The 18,797-nt window shown below is 34.1% G+C and overlaps 2 protein-coding genes across 4 annotated transcripts; one reads left to right on the top strand and one right to left on the bottom strand.

The window, feature by feature from the left end:
* The first annotated feature begins 249 nt into the window (after window positions 1-249).
* On the top strand, window positions 250-2,464 carry LOC114521576 (phytanoyl-CoA dioxygenase, peroxisomal-like). The gene is made up of 4 exons (XM_028542057.1): window positions 250-991; window positions 1,279-1,428; window positions 1,659-1,793; window positions 2,139-2,464. The coding sequence occupies exons 1-4, from the start codon at window positions 350-352 to the stop codon at window positions 2,190-2,192; spliced, it is 981 nt and encodes a 326-aa protein (XP_028397858.1). The 5' UTR covers window positions 250-349; the 3' UTR covers window positions 2,193-2,464.
* Window positions 2,465-2,699: 235 nt separating this feature from the next.
* On the bottom strand, window positions 2,700-18,640 carry LOC114521573 (integrator complex subunit 9 homolog). 3 transcript variants are annotated; one of them, XM_028542052.1, is made up of 25 exons: window positions 18,449-18,640; window positions 18,178-18,305; window positions 17,491-17,566; window positions 17,235-17,297; window positions 16,803-16,886; window positions 16,323-16,378; window positions 16,117-16,203; window positions 15,760-15,819; window positions 15,533-15,593; window positions 14,990-15,079; window positions 14,730-14,886; window positions 14,074-14,123; window positions 13,688-13,818; window positions 13,402-13,462; window positions 13,236-13,278; window positions 12,988-13,116; window positions 12,835-12,890; window positions 12,435-12,503; window positions 12,272-12,358; window positions 11,864-11,950; window positions 11,564-11,673; window positions 11,165-11,243; window positions 11,030-11,086; window positions 10,576-10,725; window positions 2,700-2,788 (listed from the first exon to the last, which is right to left on the bottom strand). In XM_028542052.1, the coding sequence occupies exons 1-24, from the start codon at window positions 18,455-18,457 to the stop codon at window positions 10,606-10,608; spliced, it is 1,950 nt and encodes a 649-aa protein (XP_028397853.1). In that variant the 5' UTR covers window positions 18,458-18,640; the 3' UTR covers window positions 2,700-2,788; window positions 10,576-10,605. The 3 variants fall into 3 exon arrangements, with proteins under 3 accessions (XP_028397853.1, XP_028397854.1, XP_028397852.1); XM_028542053.1 differs by having other exon boundaries at window positions 2,707-2,788; window positions 10,590-10,725; XM_028542051.1 differs by lacking the exon at window positions 2,700-2,788 and having other exon boundaries at window positions 10,484-10,725.
* Between the last annotated feature and the right edge of the window lie 157 nt (window positions 18,641-18,797).

The raw sequence follows: 18,797 nt of genomic DNA on the forward strand, positions 1-18,797 counted from the left end.
ATAATTAGTTACGCTGAATAATTTGCATAAATTATTTTCGCGCAGAATTATAATTTACACCTATTTTTCAGCTATTTTTCAACTCTACGCAGGAATCGACTCGTGATTTAAGTGCCGTTGTTTCATTGCTACGTCAAGCAGAGTCACTTCTTTCACCTAATAGTAATATCGGGCAATCTTCCGATAGTCGAAGTTTATTTGAAAACGCTAGAGATACTGGCGAGACAACACCCCAGCCGAACACATCACACTGAGCTATATAATAATTCCATGTCGTTGATTGCATATGGTTGATTGCATATAAATTATACAAAGGAATTATTATATAGCTCAGTGGCAGGACCGGAAAATGGCAGCGCGTTTGCGGATGATAGAAGGACATTTAAAAGCGGACAGTAAACATAAAAATTCAGCCACAAGCCGTTATTTAACTTTTAACAGTCCATACACTTACGACAATGGTATTCTTAACGCAGAACAACGAAAATTCTACGATGAGAACGGCTATTTAGTGATTCGAAATTTGGTGAAACACGAAGAGATCCAAAAGTACAGGCAAAGATTTGAAGACGTATGTTCAGGAAAATCACCACCAAGTCCTGGCATGATTATTATGAAGGATGTTTCAATTGTGAAATCAGAGTACGTTCAAGGAGAAAAAGCTGTTAACAAGATTCAAGATTTTCAACTTGATGACACCTTGTTTAGCTATTGCACTCTCCCAGAAATTATTAAATATGTCGAGTGTTTCACAGGACCTGATATAGTAGCTGCACATACCATGTTAATCAATAAACCTCCAGACAGTGGAGCAAAAACATCCAGACATCCGTTACATCAGGATTTACACTATTTCAATTTCCGTCCTGCAGACAGGATTGTTTGCTCATGGACAGCAATGGAGAAAGTGAACAGACAGAATGGATGTCTAGTTGTGTTACCTGGTACTCACAAAGGTGTCTTGAAACAACATGTTTATCCTGACTGGCAGGTAATAAAATTAGCTGTCATGAGATCCTGTGACTTCACCAGAAAGCTTTGCAAGAATTATCAGTTCACAAGTAGCCTTAATTCTTGCAAAGCTTTCTAGTCTTTGTAGTTAAATTATGCCAATGGAGCATACGTTTGTGATAAGATTCAAAAGACAAAGTATATTTTTCAATGTTAGTGATAGTTATAGTTGCAAAAAAGGTCATTCATATTGGCCTAGCAAAGCTAGCAGACACAAATTTCAACTAGACATAATCATATAATCAATTAATTTTGTAATTTCAACAGAGTGGTGTGAACAAGATGTATTATGGTATCCATGATTTTGATCCCAACCAACCCCGTGTCCATTTGGAGATGGAAACAGGAGACACAGTATTCTTTCACCCACTCCTAATCCATGGCTCTGGCATGAACAAAACCCAAGGATTTAGAAAGGTTATTCTCCAGAGAAAATTTCATTGCTTGTTTAGATAATATTCTCAAAAAAACAACTGCATGAATGTTCATGAAGTGGCTATATACTAGTTGATACACATTGTCTCTAATGTATAAAATTTATATATGAATATATATAAATAATGTATATATATAAGCTTCCTTAAAAAATGTGTCCAGTGCCCCCCCCCCCCCTCTAGCTCCTCACAGCCAGTGACTTTTTTGTTTAGGCCATATCATGCCATTATGCCAGTTCACATGTGTATTTCATTGATGTGAAAGGAACAACCCATGAAAATGTAGCTGATGAAGTATTGGAAATTGCTAGAAGAAGACTAGGACCTGATGCTGAATTTACATTTGAGGTAAAGTTCATCTCTATTGTAAAACAACTTTGAGACTTGTTTTCCTGTTTTATTACATTGACATTATATTGTATACCCATTTCCATGAAAATCAGGGAAATACATCAAAGGCTGAAAAATATACTCAAGTCAGGGTTTGAATTAACATAAAAACAATTGCAATTCGCTACCCTTTTTCTTCATTATTTTGCCATCAGTTCTTTTTTTATTTCTTTCAACTGCAACATATTTTTTTGTTATTTCTTTCTTGCACAAGCTACTGAATTGAAATTAGCTGTAAAATTCAAACCCTGACTCATGTACTGCTTTTATACTAATCATGGTAGTTAAATACTTATCTCTTAGGATCTCTGGAAATTTCGTATGCGTCATGTGAAAGGAGAAGAAATGACATTTTGAAAGAATTGTATTTTAAAATTATACTCTCCAAGGGACTCTGGAGGTTCAAAGTGTGTTAATTTCAAGTGGAATTATACACACTTCAAATTCAAGCCAGGAACAGTTGATGGAAAAATGAGTCAACTGTCGTCGGTCCTCCGGCAGGAATCGAACCTATGCTTTTGCGATGCCTGTGTAATGCTCTTTGCCACTGCGTAGGTTCAATTCCTGCCAGAGGACCAATAGTTTACTCATTTTTCCATCAACTGTTTCTGGTTTGAATTTGAAGTGTGCATAATTCCACTTGAAATTAACACCCTTTGAACCTCCAGAATTTACCTGCAAAATCATAATTGATTTATCTCCAAGGGACTATATATATTATTAATTTTCAGTAATTAAAAATCACAGTGTAAGGAAGTGAAGTCAAGAAATTTTGTAAGTGTAAATTCTAGTTCAGGTTCATTTAGATTCATAACCAACCTAAATAGCATTACGTATTCCCATAAAAAATCTTATTGTCAACAAAGTAAAAAATGTAAACATAGACTTTGCCTCCACTTTAACCTTTATTACTGGTACATGTTCCAAACCAATCAAGGCTAAAAGTTGGGTATCTGTAAAAAATTTTAAAAAAATTAAAAATTTTTAATTTCCAGTGAAATGTTTTCTTGTGCCCAATATCTTTTCCTCAAAATTTTCTTTCTTTTTGTTCAAATTTTTTTTCTGTCAATTTTTTTTTCTTGTGTCCAAATTTTATTTTCCAGCAAAGTTTTTTCTTTTCATTTTTTCATTTCATTTTTTCCTGTGTCCAACTCCTGTCAATATTTTTTCTTGTGTTGTGTCCAAAATTTACTCCTGTCAATTTTTTTTCCTTGTGTCAATATCTTTTTCATTTCAATTTTTTTTCTTGTGTCCAAATTTTTCTCCTGTCAATTTTCTTCTTTTTGTCAATATCTTTTTCATTTCAATTTTTTTCTAGTCCAATTTTTTTCCCAGGCAAATTTTTTTTACATTTCAATTTTTTTCCTGTGTCCAACTCCTATCAATATTGTTTCTTGTGTTGTGTCCACTGGGCTTGTGTTGTGTCCACTGGGCTTGTGTTGTGTCCTGGGCTACCGGTATAACGTATATATTAAGGCTGCTTTCAACATATAATCCGATGGCCGAGTGGTTAAGGCTACGGCCTACCTGGTTGTAAGCGAAGTTCGAGTCCTGCACGGGAAAGGTTCGATTTTTCCCACTGAAATTACTGTTTAATTTAAAATTCATCGAAAAGAATTAGGTCAAATAAAGAACAATAGCTTTCGACAAATGATGCGGTGGTCTAGTGGTTAAGACATTCGGTTCTCACTCCGAGGACAAACGTTTCAACTCCTAGAAATGCAAAAAAATTAACCTGAAAAATTTCGGTGTGATTTGGAAGCCTTAAAACAGTTAAAAGACTTCTCGGCCTTTGGGAATGACTGTAAATTGAAAAAAATTTGAAATAAAAAAATGAAAACCAATTCGCGCGTTCAAAAGTACTTGAAAATTGAAAGAAAAGCACAATTAAAAAAAGTTTTTAAAAACACGTGTCTTCTAAAAGCCTGAACTGAATGAAGAAAGTCAGACGGAAAAAAATTAAAAAATTTCCCGCTTTTAAAAAACTCATGTTTACTTACTTTAATTTTTTTTCACCAAAATTTGACAGGGTGATTTTCTCGAGACTGAAAAAATTTAATTTTTTTCACTTTTTTGAAATTCTCTTAGATTTTTTTTTGGACGCGAAAGTATTTTGTCTTGGGCTACCTGTGTCTGTCTTGGGCTACCTGTGTCTGACTTGACACAGGTAGCCCAAGACAAAATACTTTTGCGTCCAAAAAAAAATCTAAGAGAATTTCAAAAAAGTGAAAAAAATTAAATTTTTTCAGTCTCGAGAAAATCACCCTGTCAAATTTTCGTGAAAAAAAAGTTAAGGTAAGTAAACATGAGTTTTTTAAAAGCGGGAAATTTTTTAATTTTTTTCCGTCTGACTTTCTTCATTCAGTTCAGGCTTTTAGAAGACACGTGTTTTTAAAAACTTTTTTTAATTGTGCTTTTCTTTCAATTTTCAAGTACTTTTGAACGCGAGAGTTGGTTTTCATTTTTTTATTTCAAATTTTTTTCTATTTACAGTCTTTCCCAAAGGCCGAGAAGTCTTTTAACTGTTTTAAGGCTTCCAAATCACACCGAAATTTTTCAGGTTAATTTTTTTGCATTGCCAGGAGTTGAAACGTTTGTCCTCGGAGTGAGAAACGAATGTCTTAACCACTAGACCACCGCATCATTTGTCGAAAGCTATTGTTCTTTATTTGACCTAATTCTTTTCGATGAATTTTAAATTAAATAGTAATTTCAGTGGAAAAAATCGAACCTTTCCCATGCAGGACTCGAACCTACGCTTACAACCAGGTAGGCCGTAGCCTTAACCACTCGGCCATCGGATTATATGTTGATAGCAGCCTTAATATATACGTTATGGTGGTAGCCCAGTGGTTAAGGCTACGGCTTACCAGGCTGTAAGGGTAGGTTCGAATCCTGCATGGGAAAGGTTCGATTTTTCCACCGAAATTACTATTTAATTTAAAATTCATCGAAAAGAATTAGGTCAAAAAAAGAACAATGGCTTTCGACAAATGATGCGATGGTCTAGTGGTTAAGACATCCGTTCCTCACTCCGAGGACAAGCGTTACAACTCCTGGCAATGCAAAAAAATTAACCTGAAAAATTTCGGTGTGATTTTGGAAGCCTTAAAACGGTTAATAGACTTCTCGGCCTTTGCAAAAGACTGTAAATTGAAAAAAATTTGAAATAAAAAAAATGAAAACAAATTCTTGCGTTCAAAAGTACTTGAAAATTGAAAGAAAAGCACAATTAAAAAAAGTTTTAAAAACACGTGTCTTCTAAAAAGCCTGAACTGAATGAAGAAAGTCAGACGGAAAAAAAATTAAAAAATTTCCCCCTTTTAAAAAACTCATGTTTACTTACCTTAACTTTTTTTTCACGAAAATTTGACAGGGTGATTTTCTCGAGACTGAAAAAATTTAATTTTTTTCACTTTTTTGAAATTCTCTTAGATTTTTTTTGGACGCGAAAGTATTTTGTCTTGGGCTACCTGTGTCAAGTCAGACACAGGTAGCCCAAGACAGACACAGGTAGCCCAAGACAAAATACTTTCGCGTCCAAAAAAAATCTAAGAGAATTTCAAAAAAGTGAAAAAAATTAAATTTTTTCAGTCTCGAGAAAATCACCCTGTCAAATTTTCGTGAAAAAAAAGTTAAGGTAAGTAAACATGAGTTTTTTAAAAGCGGGAAATTTTTTAATTTTTTTCCGTCTGACTTTCTTCATTCAGTTCAGGCTTTTAGAAGACACGTGTTTTTAAAAACTTTTTTTAATTGTGCTTTTCTTTCAATTTTCAAGTACTTTTGAACGCGAGAGTTGGTTTTCATTTTTTTATTTCAAATTTTTTTCTATTTACAGTCTTTCCCAAAGGCCGAGAAGTCTTTTAACTGTTTTAAGGCTTCCAAATCACACCGAAATTTTTCAGGTTAATTTTTTTGCATTGCCAGGAGTTGAAACGTTTGTCCTCGGAGTGAGAAACGAATGTCTTAACCACTAGACCACCGCATCATTTGTCGAAAGCTATTGTTCTTTATTTGACCTAATTCTTTTCGATGAATTTTAAATTAAATAGTAATTTCAGTGGAAAAATCGAACCTTTCCCATGCAGGACTCGAACCTACGCTTACAACCAGGTAGGCCGTAGCCTTAACCACTCGGCCATCGGATTATATGTTGATAGCAGCCTTAATATATACGTTATGGTGGTAGCCCAGTGGTTAAGGCTACGGCTTACCAGGCTGTAAGGGTAGGTTCGAATCCTGCATGGGAAAGGTTCGATTTTTCCACCGAAATTACTATTTAATTTAAAATTCATCGAAAAGAATTAGGTCAAAAAAAGAACAATGGCTTTCGACAAATGATGCGATGGTCTAGTGGTTAAGACATCCGTTCCTCACTCCGAGGACAAGCGTTACAACTCCTGGCAATGCAAAAAAATTAACCTGAAAAATTTCGGTGTGATTTTGGAAGCCTTAAAACAGTTAATAGACTTCTCGGCCTTTGCAAAAGACTGTAAGTTGAAAAAAATTTGAAATAAAAAAAATGAAAACAAATTCTTGCGTTCAAAAGTACTTGAAAATTGAAAGAAAAGCACAATTAAAAAAAGTTTTAAAAACACGTGTCTTCTAAAAAGCCTGAACTGAATGAAGAAAGTCAACGGAAAAAAAATTAAAAAATTTCCCCCTTTTAAAAAACTCATGTTTACTTACCTTAACTTTTTTTTCACGAAAATTTGACAGGGTGATTTTCTCGAGACTGAAAAAATTTAATTTTTTTCACTTTTTTGAAATTCTCTTAGATTTTTTTTTGGACGCGAAAGTATTTTGTCTTGCTACCTGCTACTGTGCAAGCAGACACGGTAGCCCAAGACAGACACGGTAGGCCCAAGACAAAATACTTTCGCGTCCAAAAAAAATCTAAGAATTTCAAAAAAGTGAAAAAAATTAAATTTTACAAAGAATCAAGAGAATTTCAAAAAAGAATGAAAAAAATTAAATTTTTTCAGTCTCGAGAAAATCACCCTGTCAAATTTTCGTGAAAAAAAAGTTAAGGTAAGTAAACATGAGTTTTTTAAAAGCGGGAAATTTTTTAATTTTTTTCCGTCTGACTTTCTTCATTCAGTTCAGGCTTTTAGAAGACACGTGTTTTTAAAAACTTTTTTTAATTGTGCTTTTCTTTCAATTTTCAAGTACTTTTGAACGCGAGAGTTGGTTTTCATTTTTTTATTTCAAATTTTTTTCTATTTACAGTCTTTCCCAAAGGCCGAGAAGTCTTTTAACTGTTTTAAGGCTTCCAAATCACACCGAAATTTTTCAGGTTAATTTTTTTGCATTGCCAGGAGTTGAAACGTTTGTCCTCGGAGTGAGAAACGAATGTCTTAACCACTAGACCACCGCATCATTTGTCGAAAGCTATTGTTCTTTATTTGACCTAATTCTTTTCGATGAATTTTAAATTAAATAGTAATTTCAGTGGAAAAAATCGAACCTTTCCCATGCAGGACTCGAACCTACGCTTACAACCAGGTAGGCCGTAGCCTTAACCACTCGGCCATCGGATTATATGTTGATAGCAGCCTTAATATATACGTTATGGTGGTAGCCCAGTGGTTAAGGCTACGGCTTACCAGGCTGTAAGGGTAGGTTCGAATCCTGCATGGGAAAGGTTCGATTTTTCCACCGAAATTACTATTTAATTTAAAATTCATCGAAAAGAATTAGGTCAAAAAAGAACAATGGCTTTCGACAAATGATGCGATGGTCTAGTGGTTAAGACATCCGTTCCTCACTCCGAGGACAAGCGTTACAACTCCTGGCAATGCAAAAAAATTAACCTGAAAAATTTCGGTGTGATTTTGGAAGCCTTAAAACAGTTAATAGACTTCTCGGCCTTTGCAAAAGACTGTAAGTTGAAAAAAATTTGAAATAAAAAAAATGAAAACAAATTCTTGCGTTCAAAAGTACTTGAAAATTGAAAGAAAAGCACAATTAAAAAAAGTTTTAAAAACACGTGTCTTCTAAAAAGCCTGAACTGAATGAAGAAAGTCAGACGGAAAAAAAATTAAAAAATTTCCCCCTTTTAAAAAACTCATGTTTACTTACCTTAACTTTTTTTTCACGAAAATTTGACAGGGTGATTTTCTCGAGACTGAAAAAATTTAATTTTTTTCACTTTTTTGAAATTCTCTTAGATTTTTTTTTGGACGCGAAAGTATTTTGTCTTGGGCTACCTGTGTCAAGTCAGACACAGGTAGCCCAAGACAGACACAGGTAGCCCAAGACAAAATACTTTCGCGTCCGAAAAAAAATCTAAGAGAGTTTCAAAAAAGTGAAAAAAATTAAATTTTTTCAGTCTCGAGAAAATCACCCTGTCAAATTTTGGTGAAAAAAAAATTAAGGTAAGTAAACATGAGTTTTTTAAAAGCGGGAAATTTTTTAATTTTTTTCCGTCTGACTTTCTTCATTCAGTTCAGGCTTTTAGAAGACACGTGTTTTTAAAAACTTTTTAATTGTGCTTTTCTTTCAATTTTCAAGTACTTTTGAACGCGAGGATTGGTTTTCATTTTTTCATTTCAAATTTTTTTCAATTTACAGTCTTTCCCAAAGGCCGAGAAGTCTTTTAACCGTTTTAAGGCTTCCAAATCACACCGAAATTTTTCAGGTTAATTTTTTTGCATTGATAGGAGTTGAAACGTTTTTCCTCGGAGTGAGAAACGAATGTCTTAACCACTAGACCACCGCATCATTTGTCGAAAGCTATTGTTCTTTATTTGACCTAATTCTTTTCGATGAATTTTAAATTAAATAGTAATTTCAGTGGGAAAAGTCGAGCCTTTCCCATGCAGGACTCGAACCTACGCTTACAACCCGGTAGGCCGTAGCCTTAACCACTCGGCCATCGGATTATATGTTGATAGCAGCCTTAATATATACGTTATACCGGTAGCCCAGTGGTTAAGGCTACGGCCTAGCAGGCTGTAAGGGTAGGTTCGAATCCTGCATGTGAAAAGTTCGATTTTTCCACCGAAATTACTATTTAATTTAAAATTCATCGAAAAGAATTAGGTCAAAAAAAGAACAATGGCTTTCGACAAATGATGCGATGGTCTAGTGGTTAAGACATTCGTTTCTCACTCCGAGGACAAGCGTTTCAAACTCCTGGCAATGCAAAAAAATTAACCTGAAAAATTTCGGTGTGATTTTGGAAGCCTTAAAACAGTTAATAGACTTCTCGGCCTTTGCAAAAGACTGTAAGTTGAAAAAAATTTGAAATAAAAAAAATGAAAACAAATTCTCGCGTTCAAAAGTACTTGAAAATTGAAAGAAAAGCACAATTAAAAAAAGTTTTTAAAAACACGTGTCTTCTAAAAGCCTGAACTGAATGAAGAAAGTCAGCCGGAAAAAAATTAAAAAATTTCCCGCTTTTAAAAAACTCATGTCTACTTACCTTAACTTTTTTTTCACGAAAATTTGACAGGGTGATTTTCTCGAGACTGAAAAAATTTAATTTTTTTCACTTTTTTGAAATTCTCTTAGATTTTTTTTGGACGCGAAAGTATTTTGTCTTGGGCTACTGTGTCTGTCTTGGGCTACTGTGTCTGACTTGACACAGGTAGCCCAAGACAAAATACTTTCGCGTCCAAAAAAAATCTAAGAGAATTTCAAAAAAGTGAAAAAAATTAAATTTTTTCAGTCTCGAGAAAATCACCCTGTCAAATTTTCGTGAAAAAAAAGTTAAGGTAAGTAAACATGAGTTTTTTAAAAGCGGGAAATTTTTTAATTTTTTTTCCGTCTGACTTTCTTCATTCAGTTCAGGCTTTTTAGAAGACACGTGTTTTAAAACTTTTTTTAATTGTGCTTTTCTTTCAATTTTCAAGTACTTTTGAACGCGAGAATTTGTTTTCATTTTTTTTATTTCAAATTTTTTTCAATTTACAGTCTTGCAAAGGCCGAGAAGTCAGAAGTCTTTTAACTGTTTTAAGGCTTCCAAATCACACCGAAATTTTTCAGGTTAATTTTTTTGCATTGCCAGGAGTTGAAACGTTTGTCCTCGGAGTGAGAAACGAATGTCTTAACCACTAGAAAAAAATTTGAAGGAAAAAAGAATTGGGGACAAGAAAAAATTGAAACGAAAAAAATTGGACACAAGAAGAAAAATTAAAATGAAAAAAATTTTGGCTGGGAAAAAGAGTGGACACAAAAAAAAAATTCAATGAATGAATGAAATGAAAATGATTTTGAGAAATGAAATGAAATAATTGAAAACACAAGGAAAAAAATTGACAGGAAAAAAATTTGGACACAAGAAAAAAAAAATTCAAATGAAAAAAAAACTTGGCTTGGCCTTTCTCTTTTTAAAAAATTATAAAAACATGAAAAACACTTTTTTAGAATCAACAGACCATTTGAAGAATAAAAATTGTTTTAAAACGATTCCTGGATATAACTTACTGAACAATTTTTTTACAGTCACTTTAGAATACGGTCAATTATTGAACACTGGCTGGGTGTGGCGATACTGTAGCATGATATTATGCCGGTTGTGTAGTTTGTGGTGATTATGGCAGTGGCGTAACTAGCATCGATAATTGGGGGGGGGGGCATATATTGATAAATTCATCTTAACAGACTGTAAAGACAATTGATTTGAAAAGAAATTAATCCTGCGTATCACAAATATATGAATATGCCCCCTCCAATCATCGTGCTGGCTACGCCACTGGATTATGGCAGAATGCATCATCTGCAATTCAACTCATACCAACACTAAATAACCTCTGAGACAAATCAATCACATCTGTGATAAACAGTCCAACAATGCGTCTCTAATTGTCTTTCTGAGCTGGTCATTTCCATGTGTTATAATATGAGTACTTCCCCGCTCTAATGTAACCACAGCATCATCATCGTTCTGACAAGAGCACGTAATAACAAAAATCAAACAAAAATCATACCACAATACAAAATTGGACTATGTAGTGCACATCTTTTTTAAGCGTTTTAAAAACGTCTTCCTTTTTTTAAATGTGTTGTCTGTCCAAACGGGAAGGAAAGGTGTAAGTTACATAAGGCGATAAGGCAAATAAAATTATAAAAGCGCTCGAAAACGTTACGTTTTATCATAACATTATATAATCAACTAATCAAACTTAAATATTTAAAGAAGCAAAGTCACTGCTTCTGTTGTATATTAGCATAAATGATGTTTAACTTACGAGATGTACCGTATGCCCATTTGGCGTTTGTTCAACCTGTACATCTGTTATTCCCCTCTTAAAATACGAAAAAAATACACAGGGTAAAAATGTGATTAATAACATCCATAATATTATCAATATCTGTAGTCTCACCTTTGCGAGAGACGCTACCATTTCCTCGACCATTAAATCACCACATAAACACTTATTGGATGATGAACCTTCTGATGATCTACAATACAAAAAGAGTATAATACCAGGCCATTCATTTAAGACTGTTGTTAGCCAGCTCTAGAAGTACAAATAATATTAGCATTAAATTGAGTTCAAAATAAATGAATTTTGAATAATCATGATAAACGTTAAATTTAATACAAACAGTCGGGAATTTGTTGTTCTAAAAACTGGTTTGTTGACGTTGTAATTTTTGCACGTTTGTGTCACCACACTTGATTTCCAATGTAGGGTTCCTTATTTTTCCTACATCCAGTATTTACATGGTTATATGGCAATATACTGGTCGAAAACATTTTATGATAATTACTAAATTACCTCTCAAATGGTTGAAGTGTGTATTTGTTATTCTTATTTTGTAGTATACCATTCACCATAGCTACAGCGGTGCCAGCCCGTACTTCCTGTGGACACAACATTGTTGCAAGCTAAAATGAAAGGCGGAGAAAAAAAAATTATATGGCGGCTTTGGATAGGAGAATGGGGACACTCCTGAACACGTGCGAGACGGAATTGTCAAAGACAATCTGCCGAACACGCCAAATATTATTGCTTGTCTGTATTGGGATTAAGGCAATGGACACACATACAGCTTGTGTTGGTGACGATCGACTATACCTTGTTTGACAGGGATACTTTTTCATAACTTCGAGAAACAGGAATATCGATAACATGAGGGTAACTGATGGGTAACATGTGACTATCCTAAACATACGAAAAACTGGAAGTTTAAAGGTCTGTTCACATGATCCAATTTTGTACGTTCCAATTCACTTCTGATGGATGTTTTATAGTCTGTTGACTTGCAATATATATAAACTAAAGCCGATGCAGAGCGATGCAGTACTGCTTTATCAATAACAAACTACATTCCATACGTCAAAAGTGAATTGGATCCGACAAAGTTAGATCGCGTGAATGGTCTTGAAAGTTAGTTATCATTCTTAGCATGGAATTTAGCATATAAGTTAGGCATTCAGCGTAAAAGATAAACCTTAGCCTTAGCTTGGATTACAGTAAACTTACGTTGTCGAACTGTACTACAAGATCTGTTCTGTGCGGTAGCAGTGGTGGAGGAGCTGTGTATTCTTCAGGAATGACGACGAAACGTGGCTGAAATAGTTCATAACAAAATAGGGTAAGTATAGTTATAGTTATTTTAATACCTGATGTGGTATATCAAACTCACCTTCATCTCTCTTAGTGTTTTGTTTACTTGACCAAAATTCAACCTGGGATCTATTGGGCAATAACAACTCTAAATATAACGAAAAGAAAAGGTTAATGTATTCATATCTGAGATAAACTGCATTGTACTGTCAACAATTTGACTGATAATAAAAAATAACATGCAAATAACATGCAATCGAGGGTCTTTATGCGGAATTGACAACCTTCTAAATGATGCAAATAAATACTCACTCGTGATTATCGAATAAAATGTTGCAAATTTCTTTTTAATTAACAAGGAAAATAACTTTGCATGTAATTCTCCAAATTCAATAATACAATACGTACGCTTTCTCAAACACGGAAACCAATGATTTGGTATTTTAATAAATACTTGAATAATTCACTATACATCTTACCTTCATAGCAAGTGGCTGATATGGAGCCAAAGCGTTTAAAAACGGGAATCCAGGTTCTAAATGATTCATCATTAGCGATATTGCAGATAATCTTGGGAGATGTTTATTAAAATAATTATACATGAATTACATATATCTCCTTCTACAATGTACCTGTAAAAATTATAGTATTGGAACTTGAATTTCCCCACATTTCAATAAAGTGAACGACATCGCCAAATCGCAATGATGGATGACCAGTAAACACCACACAAGGTGTTTTAAATGTGTTACTAAAGCCATCTGAAAATGATAACATGCATATTTTGGAATCTAGCATAGAGACATAGGAACTTGTTTCTCTGGAAGGTAGCTAGTGTGTATTATTAACTTGCATGTGAAATTGCAGTGTAGTAACTTACCATGGAGGTTTGGAAAGTGCTTTAGTTTTCCATTCTTTACAAGCTAAGTAGACACAAAACTTGTATGGTACTTTGTACAAGAAAACAGCCACTTGGACAGTCAAGGACATTTGATTAACAAACCGCAATTTTGTTTCTTATTTGCCTTCCTATCTGCCAATCTCACCTCAGCATGCGGAAATGGTGGTTCTGGGAGATACACTTTCGACTGCTTGCTCTGGCACAACCTGAAATAGATCGCACTCAGATTCAATTGGACAGTGATGTCATGTGTGTTAATTTTTTACGCATAACGTAACGATAGTTTTTTTTCGGAATCTGGAGGGCTTGCAAAGTTGCTTTTTAGCTCCGCGTTTTTAGTACGCACGTCTACCCAGGAGGAAAAAATTTACAAATTTCTACGATTTGGTTTTCTATGCGTAATATCGTAAGCCTATAAAATGAGTACTTACCACTCAGCATAAATATTAGAATAAGCCAAAGAACTGTCAGCGACAGGTGAAATGAAGTATATTGGTGTAAAGGTTAGTCCAGCACTGTCCATGTATGATTGTAGACACTCAAATAGGTCGTAAATGACACCCTATAAGTAAGGATATTTCAATGACACTGTAGGTTGAGATGTCATCATACAGATTCACACAGTATACTGATGTATTTAGCATGCATGAGAAGTGTATATAAAGCTTTTACTCGACACAGTATGAGATTGATTTAAACAAGGATGCATATATATATGTACCACCTATAAGGTGCACAACTATTCAAGATGTTTAGAATACAAGCAAACCCCTGAAATATAGTTCACCTTAATGATATATCAGAAACATATACTCACGGAGGGAAAACACGGCACTAAAACATTTCCTCCACCTTTGATTGTATTCGCTAGAAGTAAACATATACATTGTATATTGTTATTATGCATGGGCGAGTCATACTACCATCTTTTCATATCAATTACCCCAGTAGTATTAAATACAGTAATTTTCGACATAACCTGAGCTGTAACTTATCGCAATAGAAAGAATGAAAGATGTTTATTAGGATCGCCTTTGCCAGTTCATCACCAACAGTTTGTTTGCTATTACGCGATCAAATTATGCGCTAACTTGATTGCCATGCAACAACCTCTTGTGTTTTTCTTCGAAGTAACGAACACAAACACACTGCAATCTCCATGCAATACGACCATTCGAATACAATTTTTTACCTATTCGGTGTAGGTTTTATATCAAAAGTTTTTTTGTGTGCCTAGTTCCCATTTCGTGGTAATTTTCGTCACTGTGACCGATGTCAAATAGTCCGGATGTACACTTTTGCCTTTTGTTCTGCCTTTTGTTCTGTATTCAAACCAGTCATTGTTAACTGCACATAAATACAGTAGTAGAGCTGGTCCAAGCTTATCCTAACTTTTATAGTCTAGTTCAAAATAAATATAGTGTATAAAATTACGCCAGCTCGTTAATTGCCATGTAAAGATTTATGACAAACCTAAATTAGTACAGAATTCTCCCAGCATGATATCTGGGTTGGAAATGGGCGAGTCTGTCAGTCCTGATAATATCAGTACATCACTTCCTTTCAAACAATTTGGCTCAAATGGTTGAGGATGAGTCGTGAACGACGAAGAGCTAGATAAATAACTTATCTGAAATAAATCAAAACATAATAAATCGTTTCACGCAAAGATGCAAAATACAAATTATGTACAGTACTACAGTCACGTTATATCAATAAAATATTGGCCGTACCTTTTCGTATTCAGATTGTATTATCCAATTGCAGCTACCAACAGAAAAACCTGAACTCACTGGAGTTAATTGGAGGACACCAAATAGATCCTGAATATGATAAAAATTTCAGAGAGCTTATGAATGACATGCCATTGCCCGGAAAAGAAAGTGATAGAAAGAAAGAAAGGAATTAAAGCAATATGCAAGAGCTTTGCACTTAAAGAAAGAAAAAATGTAGGTTGTCTTTCTGGGGGTGGTTGTATGAAAGCCGGATAGCGCTATCCACCAGTGATTTTTTCAATCGCTTTGTTGTAGGCTTTGAAGAAAAGGGAGAGGAGCTGCAGACGAGGTCCTAACTTTGATACTAATAATTAGCTACTGCAGTTCCATTTCGTGTTTTTATTTACGTATGTACTGTTTTTATCGGATGAATGTAGATCATTTGCTTGCTTTAATTTTCATTTTTTCATTCATGCTTTCTCTTTGCTGTAATCCATATTTATCGCACTTAGATGATAAAATAATCGTTATGTAGGAATAAAAAACGTTTCATATGATTACCAGTTTCTCTGAAAATCCAACAGTTTGTATCTTTGCTATACTTGATTTTATATCATGAATACTAAAATTTAATAAATGTACCGTTAAATAACTAATTCTCTCTAAATTTCTCTTTTATACTAGCGGAGTTTTCTAGTTCCCAATTGCAAATTATAGGCAAGCATTTCCCATTAAAAAAATAACATTACGATGTAAGTGGGTAAAGTGACATAACATGGATTAGTTACCTGTATAATGTACACCAGGATTCAACATTACGACAGTCTTTCAATGGCGCTGGAAGCAACCTTCAAGATCATGAAGGTTCATTAACAATGAGATAAAAAAATCCTTTATAATTTCCTCCATTACAATGATTTCATCATTAGAAACATTTTTTTCTCTAGTGAAGGACCTAAATGCTTATATCTATCATACTCACTACAGTAATGTATTAATCTACAAACTTTCCCAGTTTTGTCAATAGGCAGTAATTTTACCATAATCTACCATGCAGATATGAAAACCAGTCCTATAGCTAATATACACATTGTGGCATTCTGCTGTTTATTGTAGTTAGTCTAACTATTATAACTGAGACTTACCTCTTAATTTCAGCTTTTTTCCATGCTGTGCCATTAACTAACTTTGGTACTCGCTCAGCAAATGTAACCATTTCTTGCATCAGTTCACTACGAAAAAGTTAAGTGGTTCTGAAAATACTTCCCTCAAGCAATATACAATCACCATTGATTTAAATCTACGTAATATTACACATAATATTAAACATAATTATTAAACATAATATTACCTTCCCATTTGAAGCGTAGGTTCTGTTGCATAAATTGTACCAGAGAAGTTTGTATGCTACAAGGGATGCACGTAAATTAAATAATTAACACATATTTTAGATCATTGGCAGTTTCCAAACAAGCTATACTGGTACTACTTTTAGCATAGCCACACTACCAGTTTTGCACATGCACTACTATACATAGATATTATATTTAGCATCAAATGTAGCATAACAAAACATGTGCCCAAACATTGTGCCCATACATGTGTTTTCCCCTATTTATTTTCATACCAACTCTCCTGACGAAGGCCCTCTGATAGTGTTTTGTCTATTTTAGGCAGTTGTTATACCACATTTAATGCTAAGTTGTTTGAAGATGCTGCTTCCTGGTTATATTGGAACGTATATATACATAGATATGACTATTGTATGATACATTACATGATTACAACATTTTGAAATGATCTGAGTTGTTTTAGTAAGACCAATATATACCTCAGTGATGTATGGCAGTGCAAACATAAAGAAACTGTTTGATATTAATATCACATCAATAGTGGACATATCTAGCAAATCAACCTGGAAATACAGGAGTCAAATTTGCAGAGTGAATGAAAATTATGAGTAGGAGATAAGTCAAACATAAACCCTAAAAGTTAAGTCAGTGGTCAAACAAATGTAACATAGAAACTGATTTGGATTAAACATACACTTTGTAAAAAACAATGACTGTAGTATTAGACAGCCAGAATCACCACAAACCTGCTGTAACGTGCATGTTTCTAGCGGTGTACCATAATATATTCCTATATATACCACATAATATATACCACAAATTCCTATGATCTTGGTTGCAAAATTTTAAACTACTCATAGAAGTTAAGGTATATCCAAAGCATTACAAATTTCAGAGTTGAAAAAAATTACCTCAGGTGGTAGAACCTCAGGTTCACTATCCACAAAAAGATTTCCCCCAACATCTATTATATTCTAAAAAGAACAACCCATAATTCATGTAGTAGCCATAAATGGAGGGAATATTTTTTTAAACAGGTGAATAAATGAACAAACTGCTGTAAATCTATGTAGCTTTTCATTTAGAATTTGCACTCAGAATAATTGTACACAGCATAATTCTATATGTTATATTTATTAGTGGTAACAAACTAAACAATCATATTACATTTTCATCCACAAAGCCATCAATATCTTGCAACTCTCTAGTAAACCAAGGCTTGCCAAAACATTGACTTTGCTTCCTTCACAGAACAAAAGAAATTTAATTTTCTTTTTCAGTCTTGATGAGTTACATTATGTATGCACTGTACATATATCTAAAGACACACATGTATGTGTAAATGAAGTTTATTTTTATTTCATTTTTAGCTTGGAAAGATTTAAACTCTATATTGCAAAGTAAGGCATAATCATAAGGAAGATAAGGGAAATAAAAAACAAACTCATATCCTTTTAGAAAACTGTGCAACAGCATATTCAGGAGGGCATTTAGCCTAAGTCGTCTTAATTTTCAAATGTATCCATAATTACGGCAGTTAGTTCAATTGACTTGTACATTATGGTGACTAACGTAGTATTTACCACTGGAATTTTAAACAGCCCACTGCTTGCTTACCAGTTACCATACAGTAATTATTCAACAAAATACTAAATCACTGGTAATTTCTTTATAATTATTAGTTTATGGATTTAGGTTTAGATTTTAATTAAGATTGGGGTTTAGTATAAGGGTTAGAATTTGAAAAACTGCAGGTCATTTTACTCATTTAGTATTTTGACAATATAACCAACTGTTTATCAGCTGCAAGCTAACCGGGCTAGATAGGCAGCATATATTTTATTACAGACTCACTTTTCAACTAAATTCATAGGTGTAAAATGAAGTGCTGGTGTCATATCCAATGAGCAATCCAACATGACCGTTGCTTGCTTGAATTTCAAGACAAAGCATGGTGCTTTACAACTTCTGCCAAGAGAATACTAAAAAAACACGATATAAGATTATCATTCCACATTTATGAGGTAAATGAGGTGTAATCAGGCAACATTCACTTATTTCACAGTTTTCACTGGGCAACAATCGCAACGAATATCGAACAAATAACATTTTTTCCAAAACTTACCAGTTTCATTTCGGATATTTACCACGCGTTTGATCAATAAACAATAAAACAACGAAAGACTAATGGACCACAAAAAACCACATCTGGTTTCCCACTAAAACGGAGAAAATGCACACACTGCACACAGTGAACTGACTGCACACAGTTCGCTACTGCACATTTGCACATTGGCAAAATTGGCAACCATCTTGAATTAGACCGACAGGAAGGCCTGGATCGAGTAAACCATCGCTTCTATTCAATAACCATTTTCAATAACACAAAAAACCCAGGGGAAGCCAGCGCAACCCCAAGGGGAGCCCCAAAGAAAGCTAGAGAGGCCTGTGGAGGAGGCTATAAAAATCGTAGG

The sequence above is a fragment of the Dendronephthya gigantea genome, unplaced genomic scaffold (genome assembly GCF_004324835.1).
Source record: "Dendronephthya gigantea isolate DGI-Jeju-01 unplaced genomic scaffold, DenGig_1.0 000020F, whole genome shotgun sequence".
Classification (NCBI taxonomy): Eukaryota; Metazoa; Cnidaria; class Anthozoa; order Malacalcyonacea; family Nephtheidae; genus Dendronephthya; species Dendronephthya gigantea.